This window comes from Montipora capricornis, chromosome 10 (assembly GCF_036669925.1).
Source record: "Montipora capricornis isolate CH-2021 chromosome 10, ASM3666992v2, whole genome shotgun sequence".
NCBI classification, from domain to species: domain Eukaryota; kingdom Metazoa; phylum Cnidaria; class Anthozoa; order Scleractinia; family Acroporidae; genus Montipora; species Montipora capricornis.
The window spans coordinates 64,260,783-64,283,282 of NC_090892.1; the positions used below are offsets into that span (position 1 = coordinate 64,260,783).

General features: G+C 39.1%; 2 protein-coding genes across 4 annotated transcripts in view; both read right to left on the reverse strand.

Annotated features, from left to right (window-relative positions):
- The window catches only part of LOC138022088 (calretinin-like), a 22,761-nt gene extending 20,666 nt beyond the window's left edge, over positions 1-2,095 (reverse strand). Inside the window, exons 1-3 of one of the 3 annotated variants that reach the window (XM_068869109.1) lie at positions 2,001-2,095; positions 1,167-1,898; positions 309-376 (exon numbers count right to left, since the gene is read on the reverse strand). In XM_068869109.1, the coding sequence (XP_068725210.1) occupies positions 309-376; positions 1,167-1,272 (174 nt within the window). In that variant the 5' untranslated portion in view covers positions 1,273-1,898; positions 2,001-2,095. Of the gene's footprint in view, positions 1-308; positions 377-1,166; positions 1,899-2,000 lie in introns of those variants that run through there. The other 2 variants (XM_068869110.1, XM_068869111.1) reach the window with 2 other exon arrangements.
- Positions 2,096-18,935: 16,840 nt separating this feature from the next.
- On the reverse strand, positions 18,936-21,255 carry LOC138020033 (ATP-dependent DNA helicase RecQ-like). The gene is made up of 2 exons (XM_068867024.1): positions 20,247-21,255; positions 18,936-19,948 (listed from the first exon to the last, which is right to left on the reverse strand). Exons 1-2 carry the CDS (start codon positions 20,729-20,731, stop codon positions 19,420-19,422), a joined length of 1,014 nt encoding a protein of 337 aa, XP_068723125.1. The 5' UTR covers positions 20,732-21,255; the 3' UTR covers positions 18,936-19,419.
- Positions 21,256-22,500: the final 1,245 nt, after the last annotated feature.

The following is a 22,500-nucleotide window of genomic DNA, read 5'->3' on the forward strand; positions in this document are numbered from 1 at the left end:
TAATTCAAATGCAAAATTTGTTTCTATAACCCAACAAGTTCTCCATTTTAGTTGACTTAACGAAAATTAAAATTGTAAATGAGATAAAATTATATTCAATATTTTTGCCAGGAGTGAATAATTTATTTTAGAGGCACTTGTTATATTATTTTAAAATATGGTTTGTGGTCTCAAACTATCCATCAGTATACATTTCAGTTCTCGACTTAATAATGAATCTTTCGTCAACTTGAGACATGGGTTTTACGACGGTTCTGTCAAAGTAACATATTTATAACCTGCCATATTTTTTTCGATCTTGAACTTACATGATATCTCGCATCGAAAAGTTCTTGTAAAAATGGATCCAGTTCTCTTGCCTCAATGTAACCATTTCCTGTATTAATAAACGAGATAGTTTCCATGTACCAATAGTCTGGCGCTTACCCTAAACTTGACAACGGCAAACATTGACGAGAAACAGACCTCCGCTTTGACAATTCAGTCATATCCCTAACTGTGAAACACATACGATCGCGTCTTATCCACCAAAAATTGCATCGCTCAAAACTCGGATAAATCACTATGCAGTTCTGTTCAATTGAAAAAATACGAAGGAAAACTGTTTTGAAAGAATCCCGTTTATTACACCAGCACATATTTCTTGACAAATATATGTAAATAAAGTAAAAACCATTGGGATCTTCTTTGCATTAAAACAGAGACCGAGCAAGTTAAATTTTAAGGTTGAGTAGTTCAGTTCATTGTTTACATAGATTTCTCGGGGTTTCTTTGTGTTATTAAACAAAATGCATTTATTTTTGGACCCCGTGGTTCTCAAGAGAAATTCAAAAATTCTTGAAAGCGTCCAAGGTTTGTCAGCTAAGTTTTGCTATTCAAAATACCGTTTACCGACGTTAACACTTATCTGACTTATCCCCGGAGCTAACGGCTGATTTATGCTGATATTATTCTGTGTTTTAAACTTGTGTTTTAGTCGCGCCCGAATTACAGCGAGTTAGTCGTCTTCAAATGAAGCTAAGGAGAGTAATATTCGGCGTTTTTAGACAGAGGAGATCTACCATGCAATACCAACGAAAATGATACGATCGAAACGAATCATACAGCTGCAGGGCAAGGAATCAAAACAATTTATGCAGTCTGTAGGGTTACAAAACACTACTTACCATCTTTGTCGTATTTCCTGAAAACTTCCATAAATTCTGTCGACGTTAGCTGAGCTTTTCCATGGAATTTAGTGACAAATGGTTTAAGTCCTTGAGAGGAGGCCATGATTATTATTCAGCAACGAGGCAGACAGCTCTTTCAAAGATATTATTACAAGCACACACCTCTTGGGCAGCTGACACAGACATTTGATCTCCAATTCACATCATTTGTTTTGACTGATCTCATTGGCTGATCGCGACGTCGTAAAAGTTCCAGAGTCACAAAGAGCCCTCGTTTGCGGGAAACCAGAAAAGCGCGACTGATAAAAGTGACGATAAACAGATGCTTGGTTGTTAAGCTGTCACGTTGCCTCTTGAAACATCACACGAAAGTTCTCTTCACATCTCGGAACTGTTAATGCTTAACATCAGTGTTTGATAACAGGATCGGAGCTCATCTGAACAAGCTATCCCAGTCATTTTTAGGAGACTCAGAGTTGTATTGATACGACTCCCGCAAAAGCGACTGCGTGCAAGGTATAAATGAGTCGCAACCAAACAGATGTGATATTTATTAGGGGCCAATATCAGCACTTGGACTCCTTCAATTTGACTACTGTCTGTTTTGCTGTTATGTGGTCTCATCGATCAGTAGTCCAGAAGATTATTACGCCAAGCCGACTGGGCCGCTGAGTCAACGAATTTAAACAGGACAGCTTGGATTTTCAGGATTTATTTGAAGAAAATAATCTGAAGCTATCGAAAGTAGTAAAATGGCAATAATCCCTTAATAATTGAATACTCTGATCGAAATCAATGTAGAAGAAATTTATAACTTAATTAAAAACTTACGTTTGTCTAAGCCAGTTCAGACATTTCAAAATACAGTACATACAATCGCAGCGGAACAAGAACAATTGCAAAAACTACAATGTAGCATTTTTGATGTGTCGGATTACACGACCTTTGACAGTCTAGGTCCAGTCTCTTTGTTCATTTATACGCGAAACACCGACCACATTCTTGGAAGGCTAGACCACAACACCGGGAACTCTTTTCGAGATCTTTAACGTCCTATAGAGGTAATGAACATTGAAGGGTTTTGAAACGGGGCCTATGGTTTATAGTTTTTATCCGAGAAGAGATATTAGGATTATCGGATTATCCTCCTTCCATGTAAAGACTGTAAATGGGGCGTAAAATGCCGAGGAGCGTATCATGCCGAAAGGGGTACAGACGCATAAATTATGCTATTATGCAACACGCATGTAATCAGATAACAAGCAGCTTGTCTATGGTTTCAATGGTTTCAAGTGCTGCTGTTAAGAATGTGACATGGTATAAGCTTCATGCGAAATGGACGTAAGAAAAAAATAGTAAAGGGTTAACAAAGGGAAAATAATAGATTTCAATCACAAAAATACATAACGAACTGTAATTTTGCCATTTCGGAATTGCGATTTTTTTTTTTTTTTGCCGGGCATTTGCAATCGGACTGTTGCAAAAATGTTTAACTGCCTTACAAAATGGCAGTTTTAAAATACATCATACTTGCAGGATCATGATATTTTGTTTCGTCATTTTTGAAAAAAAATACGCACCCCTTACAAGGGTGGGGTGGTTAATGAAACCAACGGGGATGGGGGTATGTGACGATAAACAGATGCTTGGTTGTTAAGGCCCGTGCAAACGCTCGCAACATTGTTGGCCAACAAGACGCAACATTGTTGGGCCCAACATGTTGCGAGCGTTTGCACACATGTTGTGTGTTGTTGCGTGTTGTTGCGACTTGTTGGATGAAGTTTGAAACTGGTCAAACTTCATCCAACAAGTCGCAACAACACGCAACACACATGTGTGCAAACGCTCGCAACATGTTGGGCCCAACAATGTTGCGTCTTGTTGGCCAACAATGTTGCGAGCGTTTGCACGGGCCTTTAAGCTGTCACGTTGCCTCTTGAAACATCACACGAAAGTTCTCTTCACATCTCGGAACTGTTAATGCTTAACATCAGTGTTTGATAATTTAACAAGATCGGAGCTCATCTGAACAGCTATCCCAGTCATTTTTAGGAGATTCAGAGTTGTACTGATACGACTCCCGCAAAAGCGACTGCGTGGAAGGTATAAATGAGTCTCAACCAAACAGATGTGATATTTATAAGGGGCCAATATCAGCACTTGGACTCCTTCAATTTGACTACTGTCTGTTTTGCTGTTATGTGGTCTCATCGATCAGTAGTCCAGAAGATTATTACGCCAAGCCGACTGGGCCGCTGAGTCAACGAAGTTAAACAGGACAGCTTGGATTTTCAGGATTTATTTGAAGAAAATAATCTGAAGCTATCAAAAGTAGCAAAATAACAATAATCCCTTAATAATTGAATACTCTGATCGAAATCAATGTAGAAGAAATTTATAAACTCAATTAAAAACTTACGTTTGTCCAAGCCAGTCCAGACATTTAAAAATACATACAATCGCAGCGGAACAAGAACTATTGCATCCTAACATTACAATCACATGAAAACACTAGCATTTTTGGCAGGCCGGATTACATGACCTTTGACAGCCTAGGTCCAGTCTCCTTTGTTCATTTATACGCGAAACACCGACCACATTCTTGGAAGGCTAGACCACAACACCGGGAACTCTTTTCGAGATCTTTAACGTCCTATAGAGGTAATGAACATTGAAGGGTTTTGAAACGGGGCCTATGGTTTATAGTTTTTATCCGAGAAGAGATATTAGGATTATCGGATTATCCTCCTTCCATGTAAAGACTGTAAATGGGGCGTAAAATGCCGAGGAGCGTATCATGCCGAAAGGGGTACAGACGCATAAATTATGCTATTATGCAACACGCATGTAATCAGATAACAAGCAGCTTGTCTATGGTTTCAATGGTTTCAAGTGCTGCTGTTAAGAATGTGACATGGTATAAGCTTCATGCGAAATGGACGTAAGAAAAAAATAGTAAAGGGTTAACAAAGGGAAAATAATAGATTTCAATCACAAAAATACATAACGAACTGTAATAGGCCATTTCCGAGTTCATATCTGCCTCCTCTTCAAAGCGAGTCTAAGTGCGAAGTTTTTGTTATGAAAATTAGTTTTCATTCCTATGTAAAGTAGAACTTATATTACCATCACAAAAACTTCGCACTTTGACTCGCTTTGAAGAGGAGGCAGACATGAACTCGGAAATGGCCTATTTTGCCATTTCGGATTGTGATTTTTTTTTTGCCGGGCATTTGCAATCGGACTGTTGCAAAAATGTTTAACTGCCTTACAAAATGGCAGTTTTAAAATACATCATACTTGCAGGATCATGATATTTTGTTTCGTCATTTTTGAAAAAAAATACGCACCCCTTACAAATCTCTATTTAAAGGGCGACCACGTGTCCTGTGCAATATTAAAACTTCAGCGGAGTTCTTCAGCGTAGCTAAGCAAATAACCTCTCATCAATATTACATTGTATCAGAAATCTCATAAGAGCGAAATAACCAACCACAACAGCAACAACATCAGACACCGTAGCTTCCAGTAAGTTGTTACATCTTTAATATAATGCGTGCCGAAAAAGTTGCGAGATTAGAACTGGTATAACACAACTCACAGTAAATAAAAAAAGTTGGACAAATCAAAAATTCTTGAAAGCGTCCAAGCGTATTTTAAGGCGTGCCAAAAAGGGTGCGAAACTAGTACTGATGTAACACAACTCAAACTAAATAGAAAAGTGGGAAAAATGAGACCATATTTTAAGGCGTGCCGAAAAGGGTACGAGACCAGCACTGATGTACTGCACAAGTCAAAGTAAATAAAATTATAGAAAAGGTGGACAAATGAGAGCGTATTTTAACGACGTGCCGAAAAGGGTGCAAAACTAGCACTGATGTAACAAAAGTCAAAGTAAATAGAAAAGTAGGAAAAATGAGACCATATTTTAAGGCGTGTCGCGAGACCAGAACTGATGTAACACAACTCAAAGTAAATGGAATTATAGAAAAATTGGACAAACGAGAGCGTATTTTAAGGCGTGCCGAAAAGGGTACGAGACCAGAACTGATGTACTGCACAAGTCAAAGTAAATAAAATTATAGAAAAGGTGGACAAATGAGAGCGTATTTTAACGACGTGCCGAAAAGGGTGCAAAACTAGCACTGATGTAACAAAAGTCAAAGTAAATAGAAAAGTAGGAAAAATGAGACCATATTTTAAGGCGTGCCGAAAAGGGTACGAGACCAGCACTGATGTACTGCACAAGTCAAAGTAAATAAAATTATAGAAAAGGTGGACAAATGAGAGAGTATTTTAACGACGTGCCGAAAAGGGTGCGAAACTAGCACTGATGTAACAAAAGTCAAAGTAAATAGAAAAGTGGGACAAATGAGACCATATTTTAAGGCGTGCCGAAAAGGGTGCGAGACCAGAACTGATGTAACACAACTCAAAGTAAATGGAATTATAGAAAATTGGACAAACGAGAGCGTATTTTAATACGTGCCGAAAAAGGTGCGAGAATAGCACTGATGTAACACAGCTCAAAGTAAATGGAATTATGGAAAAATTGGACAGACGAGAGCGTATTTTAAGGCGTACCGAAAAGGGTACGAGACCAGCACTGATGTAACACAACTAAAAGTAAATGAAATTATAAAAAAATAGGTCTGCAGTGCGTACTTGGGGTCTTATGCTTAGTTTTACTCCATTCAGCCCACCATGCGTCCATGCGTGATTGGTTGAAAATTTGCCATAATGCAGCAGTGAAATAGGTTTCTTCAGTATACTTCAAATTTCAGGACCTGTTTAGAATTTTACATCGATGACTTGCCGCTAATCTTTCTCTTATTGCCATTTGCACAGTTTAAACAACTTTTGGTGCACACTACAGCATCTCTATCAGCTATTTACTAGTAACAGAAGCACTAGAATAGCTAAAAGACAAGCATGCAGGCACTGTCATTTATTCATACGATCTTATAAATGATCAAGAAAACGCTGAAATTCAATTTTTAATCTGGGATTAGCATTAATAGGCTTATGAACAACCAGGCCGAGAATGGAATCCACTATGAATCCAGAACCGTGTGGACGTTAAATCCGGAATATTTTAATCCGGATGACGTAACAAGATCGAGCACAGTTCCTTTCTCAAGATTGCTGCAGAGGGCTTCAAGGCTCATGCTCTGTTACCTTTGTCTCCTTGAGGAGTCCTGAGTACTAGATTGAATCCGGATACATTTCGGATAGGCGTGGACAAGCAAAGTTGATTTGAATTCGCTATGTGTGGATGGGAATATTTTTTAATCCGGACAATAAAAGTTGCAGATTCAAAAATATCAGGATAAGTGTGGACAGGGTTCACACAAGGTTACCATTTTCACGTGACACGATCATGCAAAGGGTCTAATTTACCACTTCAACGTATGGAATGATAAACGAGTTTTAAACTAAAACTTGCCACTCTCCCATTGCCACTGTCCAAATCCACCATCGTCGATCCTTGCCTTTTAGAGGTTTTTGCCGTTTTTATAATATTAGCAACTTGTCTCTCTGTCACTGGCACATAAGGAAGGCAAATTTTTCTCAGAGCTTGCGTGACAAACGGTACATTGACAAGAACAATTCCAAGTGCTGTGGCTCCTGTGATTCCAAGAACTACTTTGCCAAATTTGCATGATTTCTTGGGGATCTTGTTGTCTTCTTGGAGCTCCATACCAAGACGGCTTTCGGAGTCCATTCCTCCAAAGAAGACAGGACTGTTTGCGGTCTAATAAACATAGCCACAACGTAACATGAAGAGGACTCCAAAGTTAAGTATCGAAAAGAAACACGAGAAAGGAACACTTTTGTGGAAAGTTCCCATTCCATTTAAGACGCGATAACCTATCTCAAGAGTGAAGTCCTGCAATTGCCCTTGTTGATTCTTCGGTAACTCCAACTGCAATGGTGGGTCTGTGCCTTCTTCTAACTCGTGTAAGGGTGGGGAGGGGAGGGGGACTTCTATTGGCGAATGATTTTTGCGTGAAGAACACATAAAGTCATAAAAATCGGGGCTAGATTGCAGAATCCGGCCGAAAACAAAACCGAAAATTAAAAAAGACCCACGAAATTCCTGCGTTTTCCGCTGTCAAGTCAAAACTTTGCCTAACGTGGGTGGGGTAATAGTGTTATATCAAAGCCTCGCTTGCATGATAAGAAGTATTGTTGAGGGAGGGAGGGTGAAAACCAGAGCGGTGAAAGGTGACTGCGGATCTTTCACGCTCATTCGCGTTATTAGGTTGTATTCAAGTTAACATTCGGGTGAAAATAGCAAAAGCAAAAAAATACTAAAGGTGGAGTTTCTGTACGGTTTTGTGAATTTTTAAATAAACAATTTTTAGGGGAGTAGGACTCAAAACACAGAGCAGTGATCACCAAGAATGGGGAACGTAGCGTGACAGCACAAAGTCAATTCATGCAAACACACAAAACTTTATCTCAAAAGTTTAATTAAACCAGAACTACTTTTACAAATGTTACAAACTATTACTTATAAACAATTCCAAGCAAGCATTATGAGAAATCTTCCGTTACATATTGATTATAGAATTTTACAATGCAATTAAAAAGTCAAAGTTGAAATATTATTTACAAACTGTCAAAATATTTTGTGTTCTACCCCGAAAGGGCCTTTTTTTTTTTGGATCTACTTTCTTTACTACCCCTAACACTACCTTGTGGTGTGGTTACTGGTAATAAAATTTTTTATTAACTAAAAAATGTGAAAACTGTCAAAAATTAGGATGCAAATTTCACCTCAACTTTTGTGATTGGTTCATTTCATTCAAGAGTTGGACATCTTAGAAAACAAGACATTTTCTGAGTCTTTTTTGTGATTAGTTAATTGAACAACAAACTTCTTTTTGATTGGTTCATTTGGATCCGTAGATGACAACAGCAAAGTAGTTGAATATCAACTCAGCATTTTTGTTCCACCAAAACCAATATTTACAAGAAAAATATACTCGATGGCGCCTTCGAAACTCGATCCTGTGCTATCAGTTAACAATGGACTTACAAATAGTATAACTAAATAATGAAACTAAAGAAATTATCTGTTCAAATTCAAGTTACTTAGAATAATCAAAAGTTCATTGGGAAGAAGTGCAAGGAGCTGAGCTTTGAAATGTTTTACACAGAGACCATTGACACTTCAAAAAAAGTTGTTTGGTTCACGAAATAGTTGGACATTTTGTCTTTGTGAAGCTATTTTTGGTAAGCTGGATTTTAAATGAAATTGCTTGTATGTCACAGTGTAATAAACAAAATTTACTGTCAAATTTGTTTGACTTCGTTGCTCTTGTATTATTCATTCATCTGTTATGTTTGAACCTATAATAATTTTGTTATTTAAAAAAAGCTTTCACGAGTCCATAGTCCCTTTATATTCAAAGGGTTGAAATATTTTAACCTTCAATTTTTCTCGTACTGATTTAGTTACCGTCCTAACTTCAAACTTTCAATTTCGTAAGCTAAAAAACATCGAAATGAAACGACTGCGTGTTTTTAGGGTTTAAGTTTATTCAAACTAGAACTTTGCAACTAATATGCTTCCCTGATTTAGTGAAGGCGGCTTTATAAGTTATATTGTTATCGCAGAGGTTTAAGTAGTTTAGTTTGCAATTACTGTGCTTTAGTGCTGCTGATAAATGCTCGGCTGCTTGATCAGTTAACTCGTTAAACCTGAGGTTTAAGTAGTTTAGTTTGCAATTACTGTGCTTTAGTGCTGCTGATAAATACTCGGCTCCTTTATCAGTTAACTCGTTAAACCTGAGGTTTACGCTGTTTAGTTTGCAATTACTGTGCTTTAGTGCTGCTGATAAATGCTCGGCTGCTTTACCAGTTAACTCGTTAGAACTGAGGTTTAAGCTGTTTAGTTTGCATCCAGTATTGACAAGAAACTTTTGCACTTCTTTTGCACCCAATGAACCAAGATCATTCCACAACAAATTCATACTCAAAACTCCCGAAGCATTTTCTAAGAAATGCGAGACAGCAGCAAAGTCAACAGGCGCGAGTGAACAGTCACTAAAATCTACGGCGTTAAAGCCAATTTGCTCAATTTTGTTTTGTAACACTGCCTGCTGTTTTTCATCAATCTCGTACAAACACTTACATAAGTTCAGTGCTAGCTGTCTGTCTTCATAAGCTGGCCAACAGGTCAGTGTTTTTCTCTCTGGTAACGAGTAATTATTCACCATTTCCCTTTCGGATTCCTTCTGAGTCGACATTGGAAGCAGTTTGATAAAAATGTCGCTGTTTGAGCTCTTTGTTTCTGGATCAGCCTCAAGTAATCCAGCCACAAACTGCAGCACCATTTGCCATGCACCATCGTTAATGTGTTTTGACACAAAGTTGTTTAGTTTTCTTTTATTCAAGGACTCCACAACATTTTTTGCAGCGAAGAACTCTTGCAAAGTTAAATGTGTAAAGCAGTATTGGGCTTTCGGCGGCTCATTAAAACGGGATTTGGCGTCTGGCAATCTGTGAAGAAGTCCACAATCTTCCAAACCACTGACTTCGCTTGACTCAAAGAGCAATCTTCCTTGTTTTATTCCCTCAAAAGCAATTTCTCCCAGTCTCTTGAAAATTTCTTTGTGGGCATTTGGGAGCTTATTAAATGTCAAGTACATATAATCTTTGAGATTCCAGTTACCTTGAGCGCTGCTTTGCCGATTGTGTTTAAAAAAGAGAATCTTTACAACCATCGCGTAAATATCAGTCATTCTTGTCGGGAGGGTGTGTGTTGTATCAGTGAGACTGATAATTTCGCAAAGACAAGAACAGATAAGGAAACAGTTCACTGGGATGTAGCACAATGAAAACAGGTTCATGTTCGACTTAATGTGTACCCAAATTTTGTCCTTTGCGTTGCGAACACCTCGTGTAAACTTTTCGACGTAGTCTTCAATCTTTTCCGACGTAAATCCGAGAATCTCGACTGTTCTATCAAAGTTCACATGTGCAATACAGGGCACTGCCGTTGGCCTTGTTGTTGTGATTATGTTTAGACCACGAAGAAGTTGTCCTCTGGCTAGTTTGTTAAATAAAGCGGAAACGGGCATCTTCTCCTCCAATCTATTCTTGTAACATGTGTGGTCTTTTCTAGCGATATCCTCTTTCGCAGAATATTCATCGACTCCGTCAAAAATAAAAAGTACCTGGCTTGGGTTTTTAACTACAAACTCCCACACAAGTTCATGTAAGTGCTCAACTGTTTCTGCGTTAGCCAACATTTCATAGAGACTAAGCACTAGATTGCTTGCAAAGCTCCTGAATTTCATGAGGAACACAACAATAACGTTTGTTTTGTCATCCTGATTTCCATTGAACGCTTCACCGGATGCCCACATTCGAGCAATCATTGTGCTGAGCAATGTCTTTCCTATGCCAGGACGTCCAACAACAAGGACGTTCTTGTGTTTTTTGTCAATAACATTCTCTGGCTTGGCATAGAAACAGTTCTTGGAATCGGGCGGGTATTCTTTAAGTTGTTTGCTTCTGTCTTTAGCAAAGACATGGTCAGCTCTGCCTTCATGCATTGCCACATTGACATAGATTTGATCAATGTTAAGATGATTGGATGTCAGGCCTTCGCCTGGGTTACGTCCAAAGGGTAGTTTAAGATTAGTCAGTTCCTCTGTGATATTTAAGCAATCATCCTTCATTTTTTCAATGGCTTCTGTCAGTTCAAGTCGCTCTCGTGGAAGTTCTGAATTAACTGTTGAAGGAACATTTTGGATATTGACGACTTCCAGTATTTCTCCTGGAGGTGTTTCCTGTTGTTGATCCGAGTTCGATCTCAAATGATCAGTATAAAACTTTCCATTGTCCATAAAGGTTCTTCCTTTCTTAGCTCGTGACAAGATCCAAAGAATCTCCACGAAAGCAAAAAATGCAAAAATGCCGTTAACCACTGTCACAGCATGGATCCAGATATTCTTATTCCTTGCTCTATGACTGATACATTTGTGAAGTGTTGATTGTGTCTGGGTCGTAAATAGATCCCCCGAATTATTACCTTTTTCAACACGACAGGTAAAATCTGCGGGAAAGTGCCCAGGATAAAATAAGTCGGTCTCCAGGAACACAATGAAAATGATTCCCAGAGCAAAGTTTGCGGCAAGTTGAAATAAATACGTGACGAAAAGCCAACGACTTCGTCTTGGATTCCTTCGCTCTCGTTCGGCATCTTCGTGACCGCCCTCGAGTATGTTAACTGTTGACTTGACGTACTGCGAGTACATGAGGGACACAATGGAAATCGAGGAGAAATTAACAACGATGAAGGCGTAGGGAGGGATGCCGAGTTTGTTGAATTGCTTTTGGTACTGGTCGAAGCACTTTCCTCGGATGTAATCCTTGTCGCTGCCGGTTTTCACATCGCAATCGAAGTCGAACCTGGGTTCATTGATGTCCATCTCTGAAAATATCCCAGTCGCTGCCAAACCAAGAAAAATCCAAAGTAAAACTACGACAAAACTCATCTTGTTGAAAGTTTTGGGAGTCAACGCTTCCCTTAAAAAATCCATTTCAGTCTTGGTTGATCGTTGTCGAGTTTGCTTCTGATCTGGGTGTGGTGAAAGTAGTGGAGTCGTTATAGGGCCGAGATTGACAGCAATGATCATTCTAAATAAGGGCATGGCTTGGCACTCAATCCCTTCATTAAACATGTCCAATGACCCGCACTAACCTCACTCTGCGAACTAAAAACAAAACTAGAAGCGAAGGCGCCAGTCATGAAAGATCTAATCATTGTGACAAAAAAAGTTGTGCGTCATTTTGAAAGTTAAAATAACTAATAAAATAGTTTTTTTTAAGTACTGTATATGTTTTAACAAAATGCACCCCTGCCCCCTTCGGTCCGACTAATATTTGTATTGATATAAGTTGTATCAACAAATCACCAAAAGATCAAATTCTTAGCAAACGCTAGATACAAAAAACATCAATTTTTCGTTCTGGTTTAAGGGGGAGTATTTATCGCTCAGTTTGAGTATAAACAGGGATATGCCTTAGACGCTTGTGGATCACTTGCGATATTTTTGTTTGTCGTGATCTTCAGTTCTAATGATCTCCTTACTGTCTTTTACCCTCAGGACGAATAAACACCAAATACCATCATTGACCTGTAGTAGTAACCGTCGCCTGCTGAAAGCAAATTTAAACTAGTCACCAAGGCATCAATTAAACATCGCCGACCTATTCTTAACTTAATGAAGAAGTTTTTTTGTTCCATAAACCGAATTCTCAATCATCGACTGAATGCCACTTGTACACTAGACTGTTAAATAGAGCAAGCTCCAAATCACTGCCGGAATTTCATCTTGTTTTCATGAAGTTGGTTATTGCTTTTGTTCGATTGAATTGATATTTCAGGCAAATTACGTGTATTATTCCACGGACCATGATACTTCACAGCCACGAAGTGCATGCAAGCCTCTTTACAGGATATGTATATTTTACTGTTCTTGTCAGTTACCGTATTTATTTTGATGGATTATCATAAAGTTGAGAGGTTTATTGTCACAGTATTCTCTGGCCTCACGCAGAACGCTATTATCACGCGATCAGCCCGATGAAATAAAAATCATAAATAAATATATCGATCTGAGATAGCTTCATTGCGATTTTTGGAACAAATATTTGGTTCTCATATGGTGTTTTTTCAAATTTAAAGCTTGAGAGGAGAAAAAATCGTTGCTTCATATTTAAGGACGGCGCCTTCTAATTCAAAGGCATTTTTGCGCGCTTCAAATCAGATCTTAACACAGTATTCTATTCTCACCGTTCTCTCTCTCACGCTTGCTTGAGATTGGGCACCGACAGTCTCTATGTTAAAGCGTGTCCTTAAGTCCCAAACCACAGGACCAGAGGACATTCGCGTTCTCGGTCTCCCAAACTCAAGGCTCCCATCCTAAAAATCACACAATGAACATGACGCAGAATGATTAGGAAGTGTGTGGAAAGGCGGATACAATAGACGGTTGATCTCCATGTAGTTCTCTGTTAGAGCCGACGTCGCTGAACAGTCTGCAGACAACAAAATGTTCTGGATCTCGGAAAACAAGGCGAGACGTGTCCACCATATATGGGTATTGTTCGTCATCCCCTGGGCGCCATCAACAACAGATCCATCGATGTTTATCCATTGCAATTCATTAATGCTAACCGCGTTGGGGTTGAAACAAGGACACTTTTTCCAGTCGTGAAAGCAAGGCTTCACGAGTTAAAGTGAAAAGAAAAGGAGAAATTGGAAGTTATATGGGCCCAGGGAATGACAAACTCAGCCCCGGTTATCCGAGAGGGAAAGTGAGCTTCCCTTTGAGAATGTCATCCGAGGGGAAAGGGGGGGGGGGGGGGATAAAAATTGATAAACAAAGTCTTGTAAGGTGACGCCTAACCTGGGAGAGGGGGAGTTGGGTAGAATACACACATATAGATATAAAGAAGAGACATGGTAATGGTGTTCAGTTGACTTATTAGAACCCAAACTAATACAAAAGGAGGGTCTTGCTATTGAGTTGCCGGTCGGGGTTGCTTTAGACCTGAACCGCTTGAAGGAAAATAGCGGGCCGTCGGGGATCGCTTCCAACATTGTGTAGACTTGTGGCCGGGGGTTCCGCACCTATAGAAGGTGACTCGAGGATTGGAAGAGGAAAACCTTTGATTGCCTCTCACCTGAGTACAAAACATATGGCGCAGGAGGTTTAAATGACTTATCGACTTTAAAGATGGCATGAAAGATCCTCGTAAACTCCTTATCTGACAAAAGAGCCAGGAAGTAGGCCTTAAATTGCTCTTTCGACACATGGATTTTCTCCCTGAGGGTGGTTGCGATGATGTCATAGCTGGCCGCTTTTGCATGGCCAGTGGTCTTCGCCACAGAGACGAGCTCCTCTCAAGGCGCACTGCTTCATATTTGCCGAAGTCTACTAATCTGCGACTACCAAAATAGGTTATGCGGTTTATCAACGCCTGTACAGAGGTCCCCTGCGCATTCTCTAAAAACTTAATCCTCTCTTGCAAAGCCCAAATATGGAAAAGAAAAAAGGAAGGGTAGAGTGAAGTGATTGCATTCGATGCCAAGGGGCAAAATTAAAATTTATTGTACTGATCGACAGCCCAAAATATTCAAAGAAACATAGCCAAACTATTGTCAATCTGTTGCTAAAATTATTGAGTGCTGTTTTCCATACTATCCTGTGATGACAGAAATATTAAAAAATCAATACATTGTGCTAGATAAATAAGCCGGGTAAATCGGCAGCGCACTTCTTATTCCAACATGATTGGAATTTAAATTTAACAATAAGCATAGAACAATACGAAAATAAAAAAGAAATTAAAGTGAGACAATGCCGCGAAAACAAGCATTCAGGAATGAAATCAACAATTCAAAATTAGGAACGAAAATTAAACAAGGATCGCACTAAAATAATAACCAGTTCTATGCTGGAGTAGGTGTCGAGGTAAACAAACATAAAATTCCGTGGAGCTACACAAGAACGAGAATTACGCATAACCATCAGGGCGTAATGATTAAACGGGAAAGTGAACTTCAGGTTGCCCACAAAGCTAAAACGTAAACGTTTAGAAGCAGGGTATAACATAACCAGAAACAAACTTCTAAATGCCCGCAAGAGGTTAAGATAAACGTTTCAGTGGGGCATAAAGTGAAAAGGAGAGTGAAATCTAAATTGCCCGCAACTCTAAGAAGTTACACGTTTCAAAGCAGGGCACAACAAAACTTAGAAGCAACATCAAAACAGCCCGCAAAGCAACTAAGCCAAACGAGATCAGCAGGGCATAAAATACATAAAAGGCCAACGTAAAGTTGCCCTCGAAGCCTGAAAGCTACACGTTTTGAAGCAGGGCACGGTAACTGAAACTGTAAACAAACTTAAAAGCGCCCGCGAAGCAACCAAGTTACTCGTTTATAAGCAGGGCATAACATGCATGAAAAGCCAACTTAAAATTGCCCGCAAAGCTTGAAAGCTACACGTTTACCAGCAGGGCACAAAATAAAATGGAAATAAATTTAAATCTGCCCGCGAAGCAACTAAGCTAGACGTTATCAGCAGGGCATAATAGGAACTGAAAAATCAACTAAGAGTTGCCCTCAAAGCCAGAAAGCTACACGTTTCGAAGTAGGGCACAAAAAGTGTCAGCAACAAACTTCAGTAAAATTGCTCGCAAAGCAGCGAGGCTGCCCGTTATCAGCAGAGCAAAACAGGAACTGTAAGTCAAGCAGGTCAGAATGTGACCTTGAAGAGTTCAACTTAAAACAGCCCGCAAGGCAACCAAGCTACACGTTATCAGCAGGGCAAAATACAAAACCGGGGCCGAGAATTTCCCGCTAAGCTAAAAATAGGTCCGCAATACGTACTTGGGGTCTTATGCTTAGTTTAACTCCATTCAGTTCACCATGCGTCCATTGGTTTCTTCAGTATGCTTCAAATTTCAGGTCCTGTTTAGAATTTTACATCGATGACTTGCCGCTAATCTTTCTCTTATTGCAATTTGCACACTTTAGACAACTTTTGGTGCACACTACACCATCTCTATCAGCTATTTACTAGTAACAGAAGCACTAGAATGGCTAAAAAACAAGCATGGTACTGTCATTTATTCATACGATCTTATAACTGATCAAGAAAACGCTGAAATTCAACTAGAATTCTAAGATGAATCATCAGTAGACAAGGTGTTCAATAAACAAGTACGCTCAGAGCTTGGTGCAAATTCCCAAACTACTGGAAATCACAGTCCATCAGCAATAACAATGTATAAACAGCCAAGAGGAATATCTGATGACCAATTATGTGAATCAGTTAGATCATTAAATAATTAAAAATGCAATGCAAAGCTTTCAACAGGTGCTTTCATGGACTAGAAATAAATGAAAACCTCAAGAGCCTGAAGTCACAAAATGTTGAACCATTTTATTTATTTATAACTGGAGGTCAGGTAGTGCTGGGAAAAGCCATTTGATTAAAACAATTTACCACATTGTAGTAAAAATCTATAGACATGCTCCAATGAATCCTGAGAATCCAACAGTGTTACTAGCAGCATCTACTGGAATAGCAGTAATAAACATTGATGGTACACACAGCATTCGCAATACCTAAAAATACAGGTGATGATGTGAGGGAAAATCCAGGTCCTACAATATTTGATATCATTGATCCAGCAACCACTGTGTCCACTGACTCTAGCCAAGGAAATGAAGCAATCTTTGGTGTGAATGCTGGTAAGCAATGTGTAGCCATGTCACTTACCAATTCTACTTTGAACAATATTTTGGTCCTTGGAAATAATCTATACAGTGCTAAAAGATGTTTTGTGGAAACAAATGACTATTTGCTGTTAACTGATGTTCCAGACATGGTTTCAATATTTATTAAAGTGTATTCATTACAATATAGTGAGTCATTTCCTGGAAGTTTGTTCATAACATCAAACATTGGTCCATATATGTCCCTTAGAAATTCACTTCTAGAAGTATTTTCAAACTCTTGACAGAATTACAATAGCCTGCGAACAGCAGACGCATTTCCGCTCGTCGATTCTCTCCCTCCGAAAAATAGCGTCTGCGATCTCCAGCCCCAAAACGATTTCCGTGACGTCATTTCTTTTCTTCTTTACTCGACCAATGAAATTGAGTGATAGAAAGATGTTATTGAAGACACGCGGGAAATCGCGAGGACCGACAACTGCTTCAGTGGTATCATGCACCCATGAGTGGGGAAAAGCCGAAAAAAGTTACCTCGGCCGAAGGAGGTTGTTTTTTGTGTAAGGATAAAATTCCCAGTCTCAAGGAGAAAGTGAAGATCTTTGGCAAGAGTGAATTGCAGATTGGTGCGTTAATTCATCGCTCACTTGGAGTCGATTTGGGTGTTTATGTCGGCAGCGAGAACCTCGCGATATGTCGCTTGTGTTATAACATGTTGAATGCCTACAACAAGGCCTTAAAAAAAGTCAACCAGATCGTCGATGGTATCAAGCAGAAATTTGAAAGTAACGGACCTCTCCGTATCAAGCGATTATCGAAAGATTCGACAAAAGCGCAGGAGGCAAGGAAGAGTTTAAGTTTTGACTCCAACCCGTCGGGTGAAATTTCGCTGGAACCACCATTACCAGTAAGCTTAAGGCCTCCAGATAATGTTTGTGTGTCTGCTTTTACAAAGCTTCCGCCGGTTTTTGGTTTTGGTGCAATTAGCCCAATCGCTCCACTCTCGATTTTTCGAGCACCAAATTGTGTACAATCGCCGGGAATTGTTGGTCCTATGTAGTTGTGTCCTATGTCGTCCTCAACACCAAAGACGCCGCGCGAGATTTCAGAACGATTGATCACCAAAACGAAAGTATATCTTTCCGTTGAATTTCCCAGCAAAACTGTGCGAAAGGAATTAAACGGTGACCTTGCAGTTCTTGGAGAGGCGATTGCCTCCGGTTTCGAACAGCGCATTGCCAAAGCAATACTGAAGAATGTTAAACTCAAGAAAATTGTTCAACGTTTGCCTGTAGTTGACTTAGATGCACTGTTGAAAAAACTAAATGAAAGTGAAGTTTTCAAATACCAAGAGGGTCGTAGTTACAGGCATTTCAAGGGTTTTGAAAGAGATGCTTTGGTAAACCTAGACATGTCAAAGATGTATGCATGGTTAAAGTTAAAGTTTTCTTCAGGTGTCAAGGCTAGGTAACGACTTCTTTCATTGCTTCTGGTCATTTGAAACTTAAGTAAAAAAAAGTCTTTTCAAAACAAAAATTAAGCATGATGTTTGAAGAACCCTTTCCCTGAACAAATTCTGGGGAAAAAAAGGCTGGGGTATTCAATGGGCTTCTTTTAGCTGTTTGATTCCACACCTACTTTTAAAGTGTTTGTAAAATTTTTGGCTTGGATCAAAATTAGGGAATATAAATTATGTTACAGGTCAAAAATAAATTCAGGTTAAAATGATTTTCAATTTTCTTTGTCTCCAAGCCCAAATTATTCATGAAATTCATGGAAAATGGTACATTTTGAAGTAAAAATATACCATCACAAAGTTGCAAGTTTTAAAGACGTTTGTATGGTGGTGGTGATGGTGTTGGGGGACAAGCCAAAAAAATTATCTCCACTCCTCCCCCTCCCCCCCAATAATAGTTTCAAGTCCAGTTGCAGATATTTTGGAGGTCTGCCTAGCAATAGGGAATTTTATTTTTACTAAGAGGACTATCAAATGTGTGCAAGTAAAAGTAGTAACAATGGATGCTATTTTTATAAAATTATTCCCTTAGCGATGCTTAGAATAATGCATGTAACCTAACTATAAGATCTACTGGGCTGTCAATAACTTTTATGCAATTCATAGAAGGGTAAATGAACATATAAGAATAAAGTTGAGTTCAATTATTCATTACATTTTTTTCCTTTATGAACGAAAGTAAACAGGGGTGATGCACATAGTAGCAGGACTTAAAGGTTTGAGTGTCCAATAAGTTATATTAAATTTCAGGGGCACCCAAAGTCAATTTTCGGAAAATATCTGTTCGGAAGACGATTTGAGATCTAGAATTTTCGAAACATTTGTTGTAAAACTTCGTGCTTGCCTGCCTCTCCTAGGATTTTGGAACATCTGAAAAATGGTTTAATTGCCTATTTTTAACTGATTTTTACACTAAAAAGGTCACCTAGAATTTTCGGGGATTTTTTTTCTGGCTGAAATTTTCGAAAAGGTAACTTTTGATCACTAGAATTTCAGCTAGGAAATCCGAACAGATGAAAAATTGTTAGGGGATAAAAATATGCCTATATCTACCGTTTAAATACTAAAATACGTTTAACATTGCTATGTTTAAGTGGTTTTGAAGTATATTCTCGTTGGGTGCTCCTGAAATTTGTAAAAGAAAAAACTCTTTGGGAATTTTCTAACACGAATACTCTGTTACAGACCTCCGGGCCCGGTTCCTGAAAGGTCGATAAGTGTTAATCCAGGATAAAAATTTTGATCTGTTTTTGTATTTTACATTCCTATGCATTGTGTAGGGTAACATTTTGTGTTATTGTTACCGTATGTCATAGAGAAGGCTCATGTTTTTAGACGAGAAAACGTTGCCTGAAATTTAGCTTAATCCTGGGTTCAACGTAACTATCTTTTGAGGAACCAGGCCCAGGTAGTTAGGGGCGAGTTGAATGCTTCCCCCTTTCACCTTATTTTGAATTCTCAACTGCACCTTACATGTATCTTAATGCAATTGTAGCAACAAGAATACGGATGTGTCCTTCATCACACTGAAATGACTCAAGAATGAGATCTTTATTTGACTTGGGGCTGCAAGAATGTAACATTTCAAGAACCACTCTTTTTAGATCTTTGTTCTGTGGGTCAACATAAATTTTATCCCCAATAAGGGTCTTCAGTGTTGAATACACAACTGCACACTGCTTTATTGTCTGGCAATAAATTATTGTTCTAGTAGCCATGGAGTGTTTGTCAATTACCTCTTTGGCTATCCAATGAAAATAATTTGAAAGGCGAGCATTCCTTTCCATGTACTTAACAACATACGCAATGTTGGGTTTGTTTGGATTTTCCTCAACAATGTGAGGCTCTTTCATGATGAGTACTTCAAAAATTGTGTCTCTAGTATCTTTTGTGGCAGTAAGGGCAACAAATGGAGTGCGTGGTAATAATGAACGCATCTCATGTAACCCAGAGAACCACACTCTAAAGGCTGCAAGGTTTTTGCTCTTCGATTTCCCCCTAGAAAAACAATAAATGATGCAATATTACATTTGAGTTAACCTTTTGATTACTTGATCACTACCAGTGTATTATAGCTTCTAAGATGAAACTTGCAATCGCATCATACAGAAATAACTCTCTTTATTCTCTTGAAGAAATCGTGTGAACCAATGTCAACTGTGTGACATTAGGGTAAGATCATGCTAAATATGCATTTGTATACGAAAACCTTTCATTTAAAACTATTAATTCTATTCCCCGGGAGTCCAGAACGATGAAAGAATAACCTCATTGAAGCGATGATAATATTTCTTACCAATGGCAAATCACGTGCGCTTCATCCACGGCAACTGCTCTCACATAGGATCTGTAGGTTTCGCTTGCCAACATTCTTCGCCATCTAATGTCGCCAAGCCAAGATTCAGGTGATCCGTAAACGATACAGAATTCTCCACTCTCCACCTTTTTTATCTCCGCCGCCGAACTGATATCACTCAGCGATATTGCGCTTTCTCCAAGCAAAGATAGACGGCTCACTTGATCTTTCATAAGATTAATTAACGGAGAAATCACGATTACAATATTCTTTTCGCATTTATCTACCGAAGCAAATACCGTAGGTAAAGCTTGGAACACAACAGACTTTCCGTAACCAGTCGGCAAATTGACATACACATCGACTTTCAGTTCCACTAATTGTCGAATTGCTTCTTCTTGGTGCTTGTTAATCTTCTCAAAGCCGAAAATATCGCATACTTTGACAAACGCGTGGTCCAGCGAACTCTCCCCATCTTCCGCCATTTTGGTTTTCTCGCGTATATCGAGATCTCCACGTAAAGCCCACGCGTGTTAGCTCCACAAAAATAAGAGCCGAATTCTGATTGGTGAAGAAATACTGACGTCACGGAAATCGTTTTGGAGCTCGAGATCGCAGACGCTATTTTTTCGGAGGGAGAGAAACGACGACCGGAAATGCGTCTGCTGTTCGCAGGCTAACCAGTTAACAGCAAATAGTCATTTGTTCGCTCAGAACATCTTACAGAACTGTATAGATATTTCCAATAACCAAAATATTGTTCAAAGTAGAGTTATCAAAGTAGAATTGTTCAAAGTAGAATTATCTTGTATTTGATGCCGGTATAGAGTAGCAGTAAGTGACATTGCTACACATTGCTTACCAGCATTCACACCAAAGATTGCTTCATTTCCTTGACTAGAGTCAGCGGACACAAAGGTTGTTGGATCAATGATATCAAATATTGTAGAACCTGGATTTTCCTCCACATCATTTGCTTGCCTTATAAGCAATGGGATGTAAACATTGTAGCACAAAAACCAAAACATCACCTCCTTACACGACTTGTAATGTCCAACAACTTGTTTTAACGTTGGCAAGTAAAACACATTTAAGCGAAACATCATAACCATCGTATTCCAAAATCGCCCTCGCACACGTGAAAATGCATCCTTGGCTTTCACAAAATTGTTGTGACAGCCGATCCTTGACCGCTGTTGACCGGTACTGTTCGATTGTTGTTCCCATGCTGGCGGCTAGTAGCAGACAACAGTAAGAGTACGAAATATACTATTCTTTGAGAGTGCAAAACTCTTATTCAATGCAATCATTTTTTAGAGCACAATAACTCTTTCAGTTTGGGGTGTAACCCACACCGACATTTCAAGCCGATAAATACTGGTTTGTGATAGCTTGTGAGATACTTGTGAGGTATGTGGTGCAACGCACACCGGATTTCAAGCCAATGAATGTGGGCTTGCGAAAGCGTCTTAGCTTCAGTGCAATCCGCACTAAACACAAGGCGAGTCTAGATATGTTGGCTTGCGTGAGTAAACAACTCCCGTATCGATATCGCCGAGGAAACTCCACTCAGCGACGTCACCTGGATGAAATAACAAAGAACAAACAAGCCAGGAAAGAGTAGTTAATTTTCGAAATGAAAGAAAGAAAGAAAACCAATCTGAAACAGCACGAAAGATCAAATTTGAAACAGAAATAACTTACCTTGAACAATTACAACTAATTTGCGACGGAAATCTCTTCAAATTTTTCCCAAAACAGGGAAAACGACCGCAGATTTATATACAAGCGACGAACGCTAGAAGCAATGGCCGACACTTGAAAACAATGACTCGCAATTACTAGTACCCAGTCTACAAGCCAGACTGTCACGTGTGTTCTCGTCCTCAAAGTGACAAACTGACAAGATCTGCCTCTGACTTAGGGGTCTGTATGCATAGAATGCATAAGACCCCAAAAATTGGGCAAACGAGGGCGTATTTTAAGGCGTGCCGAAAAGGGTAAGAGATCAGGAATGATGTAACGCAATTCAAAATAAATGGAATTATAGAAAAGTGGGACAAATGAGACCATATTTTAAGGCGTGCCGAAAAGGGTGCGAGACCAGAACTGATGTAACACAACTCAAAGTAAATGGAATTATAGAAAAAATTCGACTAATGGGAGCCTATTTTAAGGCTTGCCCAAAAAGGTACGAGAACAGCACTGATGCAACATAAGTCAAAGTAAGTGGAATTATAGAGAAAAATTCGAC

Excerpts from the sequence above, each read along its gene's own strand:
- LOC138020033 (XM_068867024.1), bottom strand. The coding sequence starts at position 20,731 with ATGGCGGAAGATGGGGAGAGTTCGCTGGACCACGCGTTTGTCAAAGTA. Across the intron at positions 19,949-20,246 it reads GCGCACGTGATTTGCCATTG|GGGGAAATCGAAGAGCAAAA; the intron begins GTAAGAAATATT and ends TTGTTTTTCTAG.